Raw genomic sequence first — 18,342 nt, 5'->3', positions numbered from 1 at the left:
CTATAAGTCGAACAAAAATTTACCAATCCTTGCGAAATTTGGTAGAGGCTTATATTCTAGGACGATAACTGTTTTCTGTGAAAAAGGGCGAAATCGGTTAAAGCCGCGCCCATTTTTTATACACAGTCGTCCGTCTGTCCTTCCGCTCGGCCTTTAACACGATAGCTTGAGCAAAAATCGATATATCTTTACTAAACTCTGTTCACGTAGTTATCTGAACTCACTTTGTATTGGTGTAAAAAATGGCCGAAATCCGACTATGACCACGACCACTTTTTCGATATCGAAAATCACGAAAAATGAAAAAAATACCATAATTATATACCAAATACGAAAAAAGGGATGAAACATGGTAATTGTATTGGTCTATTGACGCAAAATATAACTTTAGAAAAAAACTTGCTAAAATGGGTGTGACACCTACCATATTAAGTAGAAGAAAATGAAAAAGTTTTGCAGGGCAAAATCAAAAGCCCTTGGAATCTTGGAAGGAATACTGTTCGTGGTATTACATATATAAATAAATTAGCGGTACCCGACAGATGAAGTTCTGGATCACCCTGGTCCACATTTTGGTCGATATCTCGAAAACGCCTTCACATATACAACTAAGGGCCACTCCCTTTTAAAACCCTCATTAATACCTTTAATTTGATACCCATATCGTACAAACACATTCTAGGGTCACCCCTGGTCCACCTTTATGGCGATATCTCGAAACGGCGTCCACCTATGGAACTAAGGATCACTCCCTTTTAAAATACTCATTAACACCTTTCTTTTGATACCCACATTGTACAAACAAATTCTAGGGTCACCCCTGGTTCGCCTTTATGGCGATATTTCGAAACGGCGTCCACCTATGGAACTAAGGATTACTCCCTTTTAAAATACTCATTAACACCTTTCTTTTGATACCCATATTGTACAAACAAATTCTAGAGTCAACCCTGATCCACCTTTATGGCGATATTTCGAAAAGGCGACCACCTATACAACTACCACCACTCCCTTTTAAAATACTCATTAACACCTTTCGTTTGATACCCATATTGTATTTTTAAAATACTCATTAACGCCTTTCGTTTGATACCCATATTGTACAAACATATTCTAGGGTCAACCCTGGTCCACCTTTATGGCGATATCTCGAAACGGCGTCCACCTATGGAACTGATTACTCCCTTTTAAAATACTCATTAACACCTTTCTTTTGATACCCATATTGTACAAACAAATTCTAGAGTCAACCCTGATCCACCTTTATGGCGATATTTCGAAAAGGCGACCACCTATACAACTACCACCACTCCCTTTTAAAATACTCATTAACACCTTTCGTTTGATACCCATATTGTACAAACATATTCTAGGGTCACCCCTGGTCCACCTTTATGGCGATATCTCGAAACGGCGTCCACCTATGGAACTAAGGATCACTCCCTTTTAAAATACTCATTAACACCTTTCTTTTGATACCCATATTGTACAAACAAATTCTAGGGTCACCCCTGGTTCGCCTTTATGGCGATATTTCGAAACGGCGTCCACCTATGGAACTAAGGATTACTCCCTTTTAAAATACTCATTAACACCTTTCTTTTGATACCCATATTATACAAACAAATTCTAGAGTCAACCCTGATCCACCTTTATGGCGATATTAAATGGCGTCCACCTATAGAATCATGACCCACTCCCTCATAAAATACTCTTTAATGCCTTTCATTTGATACACATGTCATACAAACACATTCCAGGGTTTCCCTCGGTTCATTTTCCTACATGGCTATTTTCCCTTATGTTGTCACCATAGCTCTCAACTGAGTATGAAATGTTCGGTTACACCCGAACTTAACCTTCCTTACTTGTTTTAATTTGCATTTATTTCAGGATTATTAAATATGAGTAATGACCGTTTGATATCTAGGTACTGGCTGCGGGTTTCTTTAACAGCATCACTCATCCATTGCTGTTTGCTATAATTTGCATAAAAGCTCATCAACAAAGTATATTTACATTATTTAAAATTATATTTTTGGTATACACAAAAAAAGCCTCTTGGGAGCTCACAAGATACTCATTTTAGTATTGCCTTGAACGCGCAAAAATGCTCCTGCTTTATGCAAATATTTAAGCGAACAAGCAAGCCAGAGCTTACCAGAGACTATGCAAGTAAGCTCCCTCGTTTAAAGGGCCACAGCTTCAGCCGCTTACAAAAGTATTAGGTGAACAAAAAATACTTAACGGAAACCAAAATACACCTAAAATAAGGAACCGTTTGTGTTCTGGGAAATGATGACCAGAGCTTTTCTAGCCACCAAATATTGCAATCCTATTTTGTGTGGCAAGCCAAAAGTAAATCTCAAGTGTAACATAAATTACAATCAAATACATTTGCAACAAACACACAAACACTAACAGGCTATTAGAGTAGCAACATAGCAGAGTAAATAGCATAAGAAGAGAAAAAAAATGTATGGACAAAAGTACGATAAGTGTAAACTTCTGTATCCTGCATCACAGACCGCACAGCTAATCTGCACCCACGTCAAGTTCGCTTGGATGTGTGAAAATGCGCGACAAATAAATTTGTGTGCCACATAAGCAAAAAACAAATAAGTGACAATACAACATTACATGTACCTACATACATACATAAATACAAATACAACACGAAAACCTTAAATAATTGGACGCTACACTGACTTTGATTCTTCTTTACTTTATTTTTATTTATTTTATTTCAGATATTTTAGTCACTTCAGTGTTGTTGGTTTCTATTATTGAGTTGAATGTCACTGTGTTAACGTTGGTTAATTTGTTGTACTTGGTTCCTTGTGACTTTCATTCTAGATATCAATCTTAATTGTTTGTCATTTAAAAATCTCTGGGGTGAATGACGACCAATTTTGTGCGCTGCAAGCTCGCGAGAAAGCCATTTAAGGTCAGATGGCGGCAATAAAGGGAAAATAAAGTAACCAACAAGGGCATAAGTTTAAATATCGGAGAGATTTGTTAAACAACATTTCTAACGAATGCAAATTGACATATAAATTGCACTTTTTTGCCTCGAAATTTGTGTTTTCGAAATTTATTTATTTTTTGGCTTATAAAAGAAATGAAGCCATGCAGAAGCTTGAGGCCGCAATCTTTGTATCATGCTCAAACTTTTCTTCATTTCTAAGGCAGCAGAGCAAAAAATGTGAAAGAATAGCGTATGAAAAATGTGTACCCAAAAGAACCGAAAAAGTGAATCTTGTCAACGACTTCGCCACTCTGGAAAAACAATGTCGGTCTGAAACACAACTGGATGAATTGAGTAGACAAGTCTTCTCCCGGCCAACAAAAGTTTTGCTGGTATTATGGCCTTAAATAATAGATGAAGTCTAGAAAATAAGAACAGGTCCTTGAGGTACTGGGGAAAAAGTTTCTGCTGACGAGTTATGGCACTCTCCGTAACGACTACAACACGTTTCGAAGATTATTTAAAAAAATGTAACAAAACAAAAACCCAACCTTCACTAGCTAGTTCGAGCCAAGAGAACGCATAAAAGCGATGTGGTGCGCAAGTTTGTAATTATTTGTATCGTCTTAACGGGTGGACGGACATTTCTCAGTCAAAATTCACCTATATACATAAAAATTAATTTATGTACGTTAATCTCACTAAAACTCAAAAATGGTTTGACCATTTTCGATAATTTTTTGTTGTTTCGTTCGTTATGGTTCAGCTATGGCTTAGAAAAAAAATGTTTCGAAAAGTTGGCGGTGCTACGCCCCGTTATATCAAACATTTAAATTCGCTTTATATCCGCAATTATTTGACGAAGTTATCCAAGTTTTATTACAGAGAATGCGCATATGAGTGGGGGTGCAGTGGGAGTGGAAGTTAGAGTGGCATTGGGAATGAGAGTGGGAATGCGAATGTGAGTGAGAGTTGGAGTGGTAGTGCGATGGAAGTGGGAGTTAGAGTGGGAGTGGGGGTGAGAGTTGGAGTGATAGTTGGAGTGAAAGTTGAAGTAGAAATGGAACAAAGGATGGACAAGAATAAAAAGAGAAATGAAGGACAAAGTATGCGCGAATGGTATAAAAAGAGAAGAAGGGAAGCTAGGCTCACTTTTTGAGTCAAGGACACCAGTTTCGATATAAGGAAGTCAATCTCTATCATTATTCCTTTATTCCATTACAAGCAACTGTTATCAAATCAAAATTATAAAGCCCTTGTATGCTAGTACACGTGGGGCAAAAAACGGTACTGGGAAATGAAAGCACTTAGATCGTATTATACAGATGTGATAAACAGCCTTAAGAGAAAATGGGAGGCAATCACGCAAAGCTACGGTTGCGCACTACAGATCTAATGACTGCATCCGAGGTGGTGATAAACGAACACAGATGGGAACAATGGATAGCAACACATGTACTAAGAGTGCTTAAGCCTGAGCTATATGCATGTAGATTATCTATTTATCCCTGTAGCTCATATTTCCTACATCTGCTTTAACTGACGAGGCCTAACTTAAACGTATGTGATGCAAGAAGGCTGGGTTCAGTAAAGCAACATCGAAAATTAAGAAAATATTGTTTAAATTGAAAAAAGTTTTCCCTTGCGGGGTCAGGGAAGCGTGGCCTATATTTCCTCGGAGGCCAATTGCGCCAGGTATGAGTGTTTTTATTTTTCTTCATTTAAGCGGCTTTCTCTTTGTCTATCCTGATGTCGCGTGGCTTCAATTTCTAACGAAACATTGAGTAACAAAAAATGAATAATAATAAAATACAATTTACTTATATGAGTTTGCCGGGGATTGCCCGTATCGCTTTAAATGCATGAAAACATTTATTTCAAGCAATTTTTTTATTTTATTTAATTTTATAATTTATTTAATAATTTGGGAAAATTTTAAACAACGTGGCATCAGGACGGACAAGGTGACAGCTGTTTCGATTATACCTTGTAAATCTCTTCAAAGCCTTTTCTCCCGGGGGTGGGAGTCGAACCCGCACTCCTACGATAGTTGAAATGGTTATAAACCCATTCAGCTACGTCATGCCTTAGTTGTTGTAAAGTTTTTCCCGATTGCCTTCTTACGCATATATTATCTTTCACACATCACATAATTCGTATGTAGTTATGTGTTAAAGTTATGCATGTTTGTAAGGGAGAAAAGTCTTTAAAGAGATTTACAAGGTATAATCGAAACAGCTGTCGCCTTGTCCGTCCTGATGTCACGTTGTTTAAATTTTTCCCAAATTATTAAATAAAAAAAAAGCAGTTTAATTAAGCTCAATTTTAAACATTCTTAAATAGCTAATAAATAAAAGCACAGCTCTCCCTGAAGAAGGCACAAAATGTTCCGAAACTCGTCAAAAATGAGGATAAAGGAAAATCTTGACCACCAACAACCCAACAGCTTTTATGAAAGACCGAAAGGTTATTCACATTGGTCCAACGGACAATTGAACAAGAAATTAAATTAATTTCATTTTTACAAGAAATTAGCAACAATAAGAATTTATTCCCACAAAAATTAACGCTGTTAAATTAACAACATTTAAGTATGCCACCACTCTCTGTGAAACTAATTATCCGTTTTTTGTCAAGTGTGTAGTAGCTCATATATTCGCCGCTTTGTTGTTTCATCAACAAAAATTTCATTTGCCTAGCAATTATGCTAATTAACAAATGTTTTTTTTGTTTTTTTTTTTTATCAAACTCATTTGGATAATATTCCTTTCTACTTACTTTGTATTTACAATGCTGATTATGTTGCATTTAACTAGGCGATTAATTGTTTTCGCATTATCCAACTAATGTTTAACCATTAATGAAATGTGCGAAAATTAAAAAAAGAATTTATTTATCCTGCATATCAGTGATGGAAATAAATTAATTAAAATGCAGTAAGCCCATCATATATCTTGCACTTCACACCATTCTCTTTATTGGTTCTTTTAATATCAACGGAAAAATAATGTCCTTGGCGCTAAGCGGTTTTCTTCTATACATACATTATTTTCCAGACGTGCTCAAGTACTCTTAATTAAAGGACTTTCCAGCTGCTTACTCGCCTTACTGATAGAATATTATTTTAAGTTAATAACTTCGCTAGCGTGCAACCAACTTCATTATTTATTTTCGTAAACGTTCCCTCCAATGTACATACGTATATTTCGTATATATATTTCACACTTTACTTTCAGCTTCTCCTTTCTCACAATTTAAATGCCCTCCTTAATAGCTGTTTGCAAGAGCGGTACGAATGCCATTTTATCTTCGTTTATGCTTAATGGGTTTCAGTAAGTGCCAAGGCGTGGCTTTTTTGCTGTAAAATCTTCTTGTATTTTAAATATAATCTATATATATAAAAATTGGTATCTATATGTATTTTTCCACGGGCAAGGTTTGTATAATGAGTACTTTGATACCGGGTGACTAGGGATATAGGCCAAAATATGGACCCGGGTAACTCCAGGAAGTGTTTGTACAATTTGGGTATCAATTGGAAGCTGTTTATGAGTACTTTGACACTGGGTATTTCTCGTACCCCTGGGTGAATAGCGTCTCGAGATATAGGCCAAAACGTAGACCCGGGCACCCCTAGAATGTATTTATACAATATGGATATCAAATGAAAGCTGTTACTGAGAGCTTTTAAGTAAATTTGGTATATAAATTCGACCAGAGACGGACTGGGGCTCGGATTAGGGCTGGGACTGAGACTGAGACTCGGAGTGGGACTGAGACTCGGAATGGGACTGGAACAAAATACATACCACCCTCTTGGACTGGCAATAAGATATGAAGAAGAATGAGAAAAACTTGAGAGAAGAGAAAAGATTGAAGGAGGAGGAGACTGGGAAAGAGATAGAATGAGACGAAGATGGAGATAGATGAAGCGAAAAATACGGAGGGAGGAGTGAATACAAAGATTAGGAAAAAGTGTAGAGGGGGGAGGGCAGAGTTAGACGGAAAAAGCTTATTAAAATGTATGCAGATATACCAAATTTAGGGCAGAACAACGTCTGCCGGGTCTGCTAGTTTATATATTTGTAGTTGTGGAGTGCAAGCGTTTTCTAAGTGCTTTTTAAGCTGCCGTTAATCTTATTTAGCATAAACTTGAGAGCTGTTCTTTATTTAATAAACTGATTATGTACCCGATTAAGCAACTTTTAAAGATATTATTCCCTCCGTAGAAGAAAACTAAGAGTAAACAAATTCCGCGATATTTAAAAAAAGAAATGATCGGAAACAGTGACTTTTGTTTCGTATTGATTTGTATCCGTGTCGTGAGTGAACAGTGATTGACGACATCTTGCGTTTAGTACTCGTTTTGGTTATTCAACTTTATTTCAAATGTGAACATGGAGTTACTAATAAAGCTGGCGGATGCTGCCTTTTTAACAGTTTCTACAGTTTGATCTGTCATTGAACAGTGATAAAATAGACAACTACCCTTACAAATAATCGCAAGCACAACGCTCCGCACATTAGATGTTCATAATATCGCAGCTTATTGTTCGTGTGTCGAGAAATGATTGGTCAGTGAATGCCATTGTTGGATAAAAGTAAATGCAAAAGAGGGGCATATCCCATCACAATCAGTCAGTCACTGCGATTTCTTCGAAGATGCAGCTGTGGGTGACTGTGATATTTTACTGTGAAAAAGTCAAAAGTTACATGAAAATTAGCCAACTTTACGTCAATTTCCAGGTGTTAGGGGCTATGTGTTTTTAAACGCATCCTGAACACAATTATTTTCTAAAAATTTTTTAATCATTATTAATCTAGACCAATGATTTTGCATATATGTATAAGTATCGCGTGAGTTGAAGTTTAAGCAATTGAATTATATAAATCAATATTTAACAGGTTTTCGAAAACTGAGCAATAGTAGAGCATTTTGTATTTGCTTACTTACAAAGCTAATGTTTTTATTGACAGCTTTAGCTAAAGTCACACAATTCTTCTATTAGAGAGGAGCGTGGATTAAATTGGGATTGAATCCCAGTACCGGAAAGAATGTGGATCAAGTAAACGTGTAATGCACTCATCTCTGTATTTGAAAAAGTTTTTGACTTTATCTGAATTTTCAAACAATTTCAGTTTTGTTTTCAAAATTAACTAACGAATAATTAATTATTATTTCTAAAACATTTCGGCATAATTCGCAAGTTTATTGCATTATTATTTAAATCACAATTCCAGGACTACTTCGACCTTGTTATGTAGTAATTTCTGTAGTTTTTCAAGAAAAATACTGTAGCTATTTCTGGCTGGTTTTCGGAATCGTAGCTCCTGCCAGGGGCCAATTTTAATTCAATCGTGCTTCTACCTTGACCAATAATATTTACAAACTTGGGCGTATGTTTAGATCCAGTTCAAAACGATATCGTAAATGACAGCAGACAAGTTATTGAAAAAAAAAAAATTTTTTTGTTTTTGTTCGTGCGAACAGAAGTGCTGCTAAAGGCCAATGACATAAAATATATCAAAAACCATACTGAAATTTTCACTTTATTTTAAGCACTCCACTCAATACACAAAACCAATTTAACAGGTAAAGAATCGATAGAATAACCAAGGGCATAATCGTAGCGACATACAATAAAACATATTTGGACGACATCTTTCTTTTTTTAAACTCTTAAATATTAATAATAAACTTTTCCATTAAGCAACTCAACTTTTGCACTAACTGATATAACACCGTAAATAGCATTGCGATCAATAAAAAGTACTAAACTATAAACGCTTAAATTTTCCATCTACATACGTAGCTACATTCATTACAAATACAATACCCTTTTTCGAAGAGGACACATGCGCACTGCCACAAACCTTATCACATTTATAAACTTATCAAATTCCTAAATCGTTATGCCATCACTCCCATGCATAGTCAAAGCAAACTTGTTTGTTCTTTTTTCCATCCACTTAAGTAGCGTGCAGGTAAGTAAATAGAAATGTTACAACAAATAATGCGCTGTTAGTAATTTTCCGTTTCACTAGCGTTGTAAAGGGACCGAAGCTTATTGTCAAAGTCAAGCCAATCGCAAAGTATTTGGGGCGAACAAATTCAATTTCGAAATATAATAACCCCACAGAATAACGTTGTGTGTGACTACATAACAACATACACACACATGCAACTATATCAGATTATATTCGAGCACATGCTTACCTTCGTATTATTAAAGCATCGAAGCTTAGTGAAAAGCTTTGAAGTATCCCAACAATTGATTGTTAAAGGAATGGGATGACAAAAATAAAAATGTTATAAACTTAAATAAAAAAGGAAAAAGGGCTAACCCTTCTGAAATTAATACACCAACACTGATAACCTAAATAAAAGAATTTGCTAATAATAAAAATATCATAACAAAAGCAATTTAAAAATCAGAACTGCGCTATTTGGTAATTTGGTGCGCACCGCAGAAAAGTGGCGCAAAACCGTTCAAAAAAAGCAACAAATTGTTGTGCAAATAAAACTGCAAAGCAAAATAACATAAACTGTACGTAACAGCATATCAAACTGTGAGAAAAAAAATCGAAAACTACAAAATCAAGCTTACTTTGTTGTCACCCTTTTGCCCATTTTACTTTATGCTCTTTTGCACATTTTGACTCAGTCACTGAACCGCCCCAAGTAGTAGATAAAGTATCCGCCCAGTTTGCTCATGACATCACGTCAGATTTTAATGGTGTTTCTACCTTTTGTAGTGCTTCTTTTTTTACTTATTCTTTGTTCCCACCCACATCCGGTTGTGGTTGACAATTTTTGTTGATGATTTTCCGTTTTCAATTTTTACAATCACGTATACGCCATGGTGTTTTGGTTGAAGTGTTGACGCTTCCGATTTTAGTAAGCGTACGCAACAGCGCGTATTAAATTTTGTCAAATATTGCTTAAGTGAGGTTATCCAATTAACAAAAAAAGAAAAATGTGGTAATATTTTATAATTCACAAATAAACCGCGGATCGAAAATAATCGACATATTTTTAGTTTTCTGAACATTTAATTTGGTATAGATAACTAAAGTAGGATATCGTGAATATGATCCTTCCTTTGAAGGAAAGGACAGTACCACATGCTCCTTCCCACCAGCATAGCGTTACTTTTTGATCGCCTCTTAATACAATTTCAGCTTCTTTTTCTACTCAGATCGTCATGTTTTGAGACTTCCGAGGGACTAATTTCGTAAACATTTTGGATTTGGAATAGTTTTGTGCGATCATTTTGGAAAAATTTTGGAATCTTTTCAGAATAATTTCTTTTTGTAAGAAACATAACGTGACTTTTCGGGCTCATTTTAGGATTGTTGCCAAAACCATTTCAGTGATATTTCTACATTGCTTTGCGCATTTTTCCTTAATGCTTTTGGGCTATCGCGGGAGTATGTCGGAACTATCTCCCGGGTTATATCCAAAGTCTTGTGGGATTATTTCGGATCATTTCTGGAATATATTGAGATGATATCGAGATTACTTTATGGGTAATTTTGGGATAGTGTTTGTTTTATTTTGGAGCTGCTTCAGCACTGTTTTAAGTAATTTGTAGATCATTTTACAGAACATGTTTTGGACTATTTTGGGACTATGACCAGATAATTTCGCAATTGTCTCTTCTATCATTTCGCAACTAAGTTTCCCGGAATCAATTTTCATTGTACGGACTGCAGATCACTTTAAAATTCATTAATTGATATTTCGGAAATATTTAAACATTTTTTTAGTATATTTCGTGAATATTTTCAAGCTATTTTGGGATCATTTCTGAACTCGATAATTTCGATATTATCTCATGAATACCTTCGGGCCTTTTCGGATCATTTCGGTTTTATTTTAGGAACATCTAATATCCGGGAAGGTTTTATGATCATCTCGTTACTATTTCGGAATTACTTTTCACTGTAAAGCTTACATTGTGACTTTTTCGGGATCATCTTTAAGTTTCCCTCGGGATCATTTCGAAGCTTTTCAGCATCTTTTTTTCGCTACTTTTTGGGATTTATTAGGGACTACTTCGAAATTATTCTCATGATAGTTGCGGGACCGTATCAGGATAGATTTAGTTGAAACTATTTGGGGATCGTTTGCAATTGTTTTGAAGAACATTTCGACAGTGGTTGAGACAGTACAATGCAATATTATTTTCGATATAACTTCTGGACTGCTTTTTAGCATTTTGGAATATCCCGGTATAAATTTAGAAACATTTCTGACCACTTCAAGGTTGTTTTTTGAATATTTACGGGATTACTTAGGGACTATTTCGGCCCTACTACCGAATAACTTCAAAGCCGTTTTAATCATCATTTGCGGATATTTTAAATTCATTTCCTTCGTCTTTAAAAATCATAAAGAGACTAATTCTGTGATTTTCGCTACTAATTTGATATTATTTTCGGCTTAATATTGGGAATATTTTTAAAATATTCGAGACCGTTTTGAGTTATTTAGGGACTATTTTGGGATTTTTCTTTTTTTTTTTTTTTTTTTTGATCATCTTACAATTATTTGGGAACCTTCGGGATTCAGAAGAATATCTGCGTTGTTTTAAATCAATTAGAAATTATTTTGTATTTTGGTATAGTTCTGGAATTATTTGTGACCATTTTTGGGACATTTCCGCCCAATTTTGGGAAATATTAACATGGGGCTATTGGGACTATTATTCGATTATCTCCATTAACATTTTGGGATTGTTTTCGAAGAATTTCGCTCCATTTTTTATGGGAGGTATTTCTTCCTGACACTGCAAAGCAAAGACAACGCAAACAAAAAGAAAATTTTAGAAAAAATCTAAAAGAGATTATGTAAATGAAAACGTCAAACTTTATGATCTCTGAAAAAAGGCTAAATGAACTCAATCAAATAAACATATCCAAAAATGAAACAGGCTCATTTATTTATTTTTTAACATTTCTATATTATACGATTTTCTTTCCACTTAATATTTAAATAACATAAATTTAAATTTTTTCTATTTTTTAGTTTGCACAGCGGGCCCGCATGAGAAACGCCTACTGCATGCGTTGCTAGACAACTACAACAGTCTGGAACGACCCGTTGTTAACGAATCCGATCCACTGCAGTTAAGCTTCGGGCTGACGCTTATGCAAATCATTGACGTGGTAAGTTAATGTTTGTCTTTTCTATTCTATTTTACACACGAGTGCCAATGTCAACACTCTCATTTCACATGCATATGTGGGTTCACATATCACATACACACACACCAACTATTTCGCTTACTCGCATATGAAGTGTTTTTTTGCAAAATAAATGAAATTTTAATACGCCCTGAGGCATGCAACACTAAAAGCATTAAATTAGCTAACAAAGGAAATTACTTGGGTGTAAAATTCAACAAAAAACCTATTTATCTTTCAATTAAGCTTGTGAGGTGAACACTTGACGATGACATTTGCTTCATTTATTTGAGTTGTGATAAAACTAAATTGCAAATTTTTCGAACCACAGCTAAAGGAAAATTTTATTTTACACTATGACCCGTAGCCTGAAGTGATATGTGAAATGAATTGCTAAATAAGCCTAATTAGGTTAAACGTCCACTGATCTTATATATCTTCCTACTTTATATAGATTAAAAACATACTGGTATAATAAAATTTTAAATAAATTACAAATGTGACTTTACACATAGCATTTTTCTCCTTCAAATAAAAAAACGTGCTTTAAAATTTAACTTAGGGCTGTTTTGGGAGCGTTATTGGATTAACTACATTCACTTAATTTCGAAATTTTTTTTTAAACGATATGATAGCTACTTCGATTTGTATAATTTAGGCCTTTGTGGGATATTTTAGGGACTGCTTCGAGAACATTAGCTCGTTTCTGTAACCTTTCGTTATAATAACGAACGATGTGCTATCGCAAGGCTCGTATCGCTTTCGATATGCAAAGTGTTTCTGTAACACACTCAATTCCCCTTGCGATATAATAGTGAGTTTTTATCATAACGATGGAACATAGGATCTGCCATCAATAGCGAAAAAGCTATTGTAATAAAAATTAGGTCATACAAATTGTTATTTTGTGATCGTGCTCCCCCCACCGCATTTAGCTCAAGATCAACGGCTTCCAATACACTGCGGCTCAGGGAGGCACTATTGCGACCGCTTAAAGTCCCCATTGCCACTTTTTTATTGGCCTTCATAATTTCCTACTGATTTTTTGAAAATTTTCCACTGATGGTTTTTTTCTATAAAATAAAAATTTAATTAGAAAACAAGAAATCCAAATCAGTTACAAACAAACGAGTTCCACTCATTATACACAGTTGAGCAGAGCTCACAGAGTATATTGACTTTGATTGGATAACGGTTGGTTGTACAGGTATAAAGGAATCGAGATAGATATAGACTTCCATATATCAAAATCATCAGTATCGAAAAAAAATTCGATTGAGCCATGTCCGTCCGTCCGTCCGTCTGTCCGTTAACACGATAACTTGAGTAAATTTTGAGGTATCTTGATGAAATTTGGTATGTAGGTTCCTGGGCACTCATCTCAGATCACTATTTAAAATGAACAATATCGGACTATAACCACGCCCACTTTTTCGATATCGAAAATTTCGAAAAATCGAAAAAGTGCGATAATTCATTACCAAATACGGATTAAGCGATGAAACTTGGTAGGTGAGTTGAACTTATGACGCAGAATAGAAAACTAGTAAAATTTTGGACAGTGGGCGTGGCACCACCCACTTTTAAAAGAAGGTAATTTAGAAGTTTTCCAAGCTGTAATTTGGCAGTCGTTGAAGATATCATGATGAAGTTTAGCAGGAATGTTACTCCTATAACTATATGTATGCTTAATAAAAATTAGCAAAATCGGAGAACGCCCACGCCTACTTTTTAAAAAAAATTCTTTTTAAGTCAAATTTTAAAAGAAAAGTTAATATCTTTACAATATATAAGTAAATTATGTCAACATTCAACTTCAGTAATGACATGGTGCAACAAAATATAAAAATAAATGAAAATTTCAAAATGGGCGTCGCTCCGCCCTTTTTCATTTAATTTGTTTAGGATACTTTTAATGCCATAAGTCGAACAAAAATTTACCAATCCTTGTGAAATTTGGTAGAGGCTTAGATTTTAGGACGATAACTGTTTTCTGTGAAAAAGGGCGAAATCGGTTGAAGCCACGCCAGTTTTTATACACAGTCAACCGTCTATCCTTCCGCTCGGCCGTTAACACGATAACTTGAGCAAAAATTGATATATCTTTACTAAACTCTGTTCACGTATTTATCTGAACTCACTTTGTATTGGTGTAAAAAATGGCCGAAATCCGACTATGACCACACCCACTTTTTCGATATCGAAGATTACGAAAAATGAGAAAATGCCATAATTATATACCAAATACGAAAAAAGGGATGAAACATGGTAATTGTATTGGTCTATTGACGCAAAATATAACTTTAGAAAAAAACTTGGTAAAATGGGTGTGACACCTACCATATTAAGTAGAAGAAAAGGAAAAAGTTTTGCAGGGCGAAATCAAAAGCCCTTGGAATCTTGGAAGGAATACTCTTCGTGGTATTACAAATATAACTAAATCAGCGGTACCCGACAGATGATGTTCTGGGTCACCCTGGTCCACATTTTGGTCGATATCTGTAAAACGCCTTCACATATACAACCACCACCACTGCCCTTTAAAACCCTCCTTAATACCGTTAATTTAATACCCATATCGTACAAACAATGTTTGTCTTATCAAAAAAAGTATTTAAAGTATTTTGTTGCTATGCAACACTTCTTTTGTTGAATTGAAACATCTAATTAATGTCTTTAACGAACCTCTTCCACTCCAGGGACTGTATGCAGTAAATTTGAGTTTTGAATTTTAAATTTTTCTTTGATACAAATCAGCAAAATAAAACAAGCCAGGCATGATAGAAATATCACGGGTATGTTCACGAAATCTTATTACCACACTTACACATATATTGTTACCATGAACTAGTAAAAACTGTGTGTAATCATAGCAAAACGAAAGCATAACCTTTAAGAAAAGAACTTTATAAGCATATCAGGAAACAACTGTGGCTATAAGTATTTGTTGAAGATATACTTTTCTAGGCGTGTTGTGAAAAAGTGACGAGAGTGAAATTTATAAAAATGCAAAAGTTGGAAATGCAGTTCGTGTGTATGTTCGCTGTGAATTGTACGAGCAAGCTTGCTTTGAGCGGGATATATATGCATGTATGTACGTATTCGAAAAAAGCCAACGTTCGCTAGCATTATTAAAATTCGGGAGTGTTCCCCTAGGGAGTTAGGAGGCTTAGAATACACCAGCGGAAAATATGCCTGTAGTAAGAGGCGACTTACCAAATTGATAACCAATTGATTCAAGGGTTGTGTAGCGCAACACTTTCAAAGAGCTGCCAGCGCAATTTACAGCTTCTCCAACGCAACTGTCAACCACATCTAATATAGTTAATGGCTAAGCGCCGTACGAAGTTCTAAAATAAAAAAAAAACATCCATACAAAATGACACTCGAGAAATACTTGGGAAAATTTCCGTCTGTCAATTTTTCTTATGCAATACGCAGCTCTTCAGAAAGTCTTATTACAAACAAACAAAAGAAATTAGACATTTATTAAAATCAATTGAAGTTCAATTTTCTATTAGAATTGTGCGTGAATCCCCATGCGTCGTCAAACGTAAAAATTTATTGGCTGCTCCTTTTTCCATGCAAATGAAATAAATAAAAATATTTCTTAGGCGCTTACTTAAAGGCTGCGTAGGGAGCTTTAAGAATGCATACATCTCGTGAAAAAACGCTTTAGCTAAAAATTTTAAATTTTTCGTTAAAACTCTTAAACACATGTTAAATTTTTTGGTATATTGATTTTCGGCTAAAGATACTTAATCTATCTATAGCTCATTGACTCCGAAATCACTCCGCCGATTGTGTTCAAATTTGCAGTATAGCTTCACATCAACCCAAAAAGAGTTCCGGTAAAATTCCTTTCCGGGAAGTGGACCAGGAACCGATCTTTTCGAAAAAAATTCTATTCACGGTTCAGGGTTTGTCTGAAATTTGGTTTATAGGTAGGTAGCCCTTTGCCAAGTTTGGTGCCAACATAACTTCTTACGTGCGTTCATAAGTACAATTAACATTTTTTTTTGTTGCTAGATGTATGTACATTGATGTCTATTACTGCACCAGCAATATTAAAACACCTAGAATATTGGCAGCTATCATTTCAGTTCACTCAACCAAATTTCCTCTGCATATTCCTTATTTGATCTAAATTCCTAAAAAGCAGGTAATGCACATAAACTTAAGGGAAATAATGAAGTTCAAATGAGTCCTTTAAAAAAGTATCTGCTTTGAAATGGATCAAAAGCATAATAGGATAACAAAATACTTCATTTGAATTTGGAGGATAAGAAAGTTTTAAAAAATGGTGCAAATATTTCAAACAGAATTTTACGATTCACTATTGACAGCAACATTTGCACTTACATCTAATGTGATTTATATTTTATATGATTTTCACAAAAATAAAATGCGGGCAACAAAAAATGATGTGAAAGGCGAAATAATTTTAGAATAAACTTTTTTACTCGCACGTGTAGATATAAATAAACATTTCTCGTTTATCTTTTTTGACCCCAAACTTTACAAAGCCGTTTTATAGTCCATAAGTATGTTTGTAAGCTGTGCAAATGCTACATTTTTGGTGAGGTAAAAAATGAGTCATTTTTGGTATTTTTGTCGTCGTCTGCCAGCTAAAATCTGTATTAATTTATAGGATAAATACAAAATTAAAACAGCCTTTATATCTTAATTTATTTTTGCTTTTGGAATTAACGAAACAAAAAAATTTTAATAACTAAAAGATTATAATACAAATGATGTTTAAGTTTTAAAGTATTTGGGAGCCTAAACAAAATTAATTCGGCTAATGGTGTTGCCCACAATAATTTGGAATCTACGTTCAAGTTTTTTAGGGAACTCAAATTAAGACATAGAAGCTTACAGGAAATTCCTTTGGATGCTACCCAAAGCTTTCAAGATATTTCCCAACAAAATTTCCATGAGTGAAACCTATTTCTTATTTTTTTAGTTTTTTTTTTTTTGTTTTCTTGTACATAGCTTTTGGTGAGATCAATCGTTCTTATGTAACCCCAATCGAACTAAAGAATATGTTTTTAGTAGTCCCGGAGTCCTCCCATGCGATTAAGGGACTAACACTTCTAGTATATATTAACGAATTTTTAGAAATTCCGCTTATTTGAAACCTTATGCTAACGCTCGAATGGCTAAACTGTTGAATAAATCACTCCAATATTCTGTATTGCAAAATGGTCTTTATTAGACTACTTTGGTAGCCAAACAATTATACTTCACAATTATACTTCAGTTCGCAACTGATAGCGCGTTTAAATCAAACTGATTAGTCATTCCTCAGCTTGCGCTGCTTTTATACTCCCTGTTGCCTCGTCAGCATATTTCTCCAAAGGTCTAGACGTTTCACCTTCTATATTCTCCTGCTTGGTTACCAGCGATATACATGTATTTTTGTAGTTTATGCGTTTCTCATAGTCATATGCATGTGTGTGTGTGAGTAACTACTACGGCTGATGACTACTTGTGAGATATCCCTGAAATTTTTGGAAAATTATCCTCAAAACGACAAAGTCACTCAACATTCTTCCTGCGGAATTAGCAAAAGCACTTCAGGTGCCAATAATTTTTATGAAAAAGTATCAACAATACTGTTCGCAAATTTTATATTTATTCCAAATTTGTACTCAATTTGGCGTCGTCTCGCATTGAGAAATTTTTTTTTTTTTGTTACTGGGTTGTTGGGTACGATTTTTTGAAGGTTGTTTGAATTTCAAAGAATTTGAGCTACCAAGTCAGCTCAAGTATATTTGTTTCAATATTTTCCTCAATATTTATTGTATCAGTTAGCTAATTGGGTAAAGCGCTCACCTTGGAGGTTGAGCACTTTGACTCGAAATCCGCTCTCGTGAGAGTTACACAATTTGTATACCTTCCATGAACATGAAATGGTATATTAACTTTGGTCCGATGTTTGTAACGTTGAGAAATATAGAAGATAGACTCAACATTGTGTATACCGAATTGATCAGGGCGACGAACTGTGTTGATATAGCCATGTCCGTATGTCCGTCTGTCCGTCCGTCTGTCTGTTTGAATGCAAACTAGTCCCTCAAATTTTGAGATATCTCAATGAAATTTGGAACAAGGATGTATTTTATTAGACTTTTGTCGGATCCGGTAGGACCGGACCATTATAAAATATATCTCCCATATAA

The 18,342-nt window shown here is 34.9% G+C and overlaps 1 protein-coding gene across 5 annotated transcripts in view; it reads left to right on the top strand.

Annotated features, from left to right (window-relative positions):
- Positions 1 to 18,342, top strand: part of nAChRalpha7 (nicotinic Acetylcholine Receptor alpha7) — a 322,772-nt gene that overhangs the window by 107,344 nt on the left and 197,086 nt on the right. For all 5 annotated transcript variants that reach the window (XM_067786137.1, XM_067786135.1, XM_067786136.1 and 2 more), the window contains exon 3: positions 12,000 to 12,139. In XM_067786137.1, coding sequence (XP_067642238.1) covers positions 12,000 to 12,139 — 140 coding nt within the window. The remainder of the gene's footprint in view (positions 1 to 11,999; positions 12,140 to 18,342) is intronic.

Source organism: Eurosta solidaginis, chromosome 4 (assembly GCF_040869045.1).
Source record: "Eurosta solidaginis isolate ZX-2024a chromosome 4, ASM4086904v1, whole genome shotgun sequence".
NCBI classification, from domain to species: domain Eukaryota; kingdom Metazoa; phylum Arthropoda; class Insecta; order Diptera; family Tephritidae; genus Eurosta; species Eurosta solidaginis.
The sequence above is the reverse complement of the archived record's forward strand: the minus strand, read 5'-3'. Positions and strand labels throughout refer to the sequence as shown.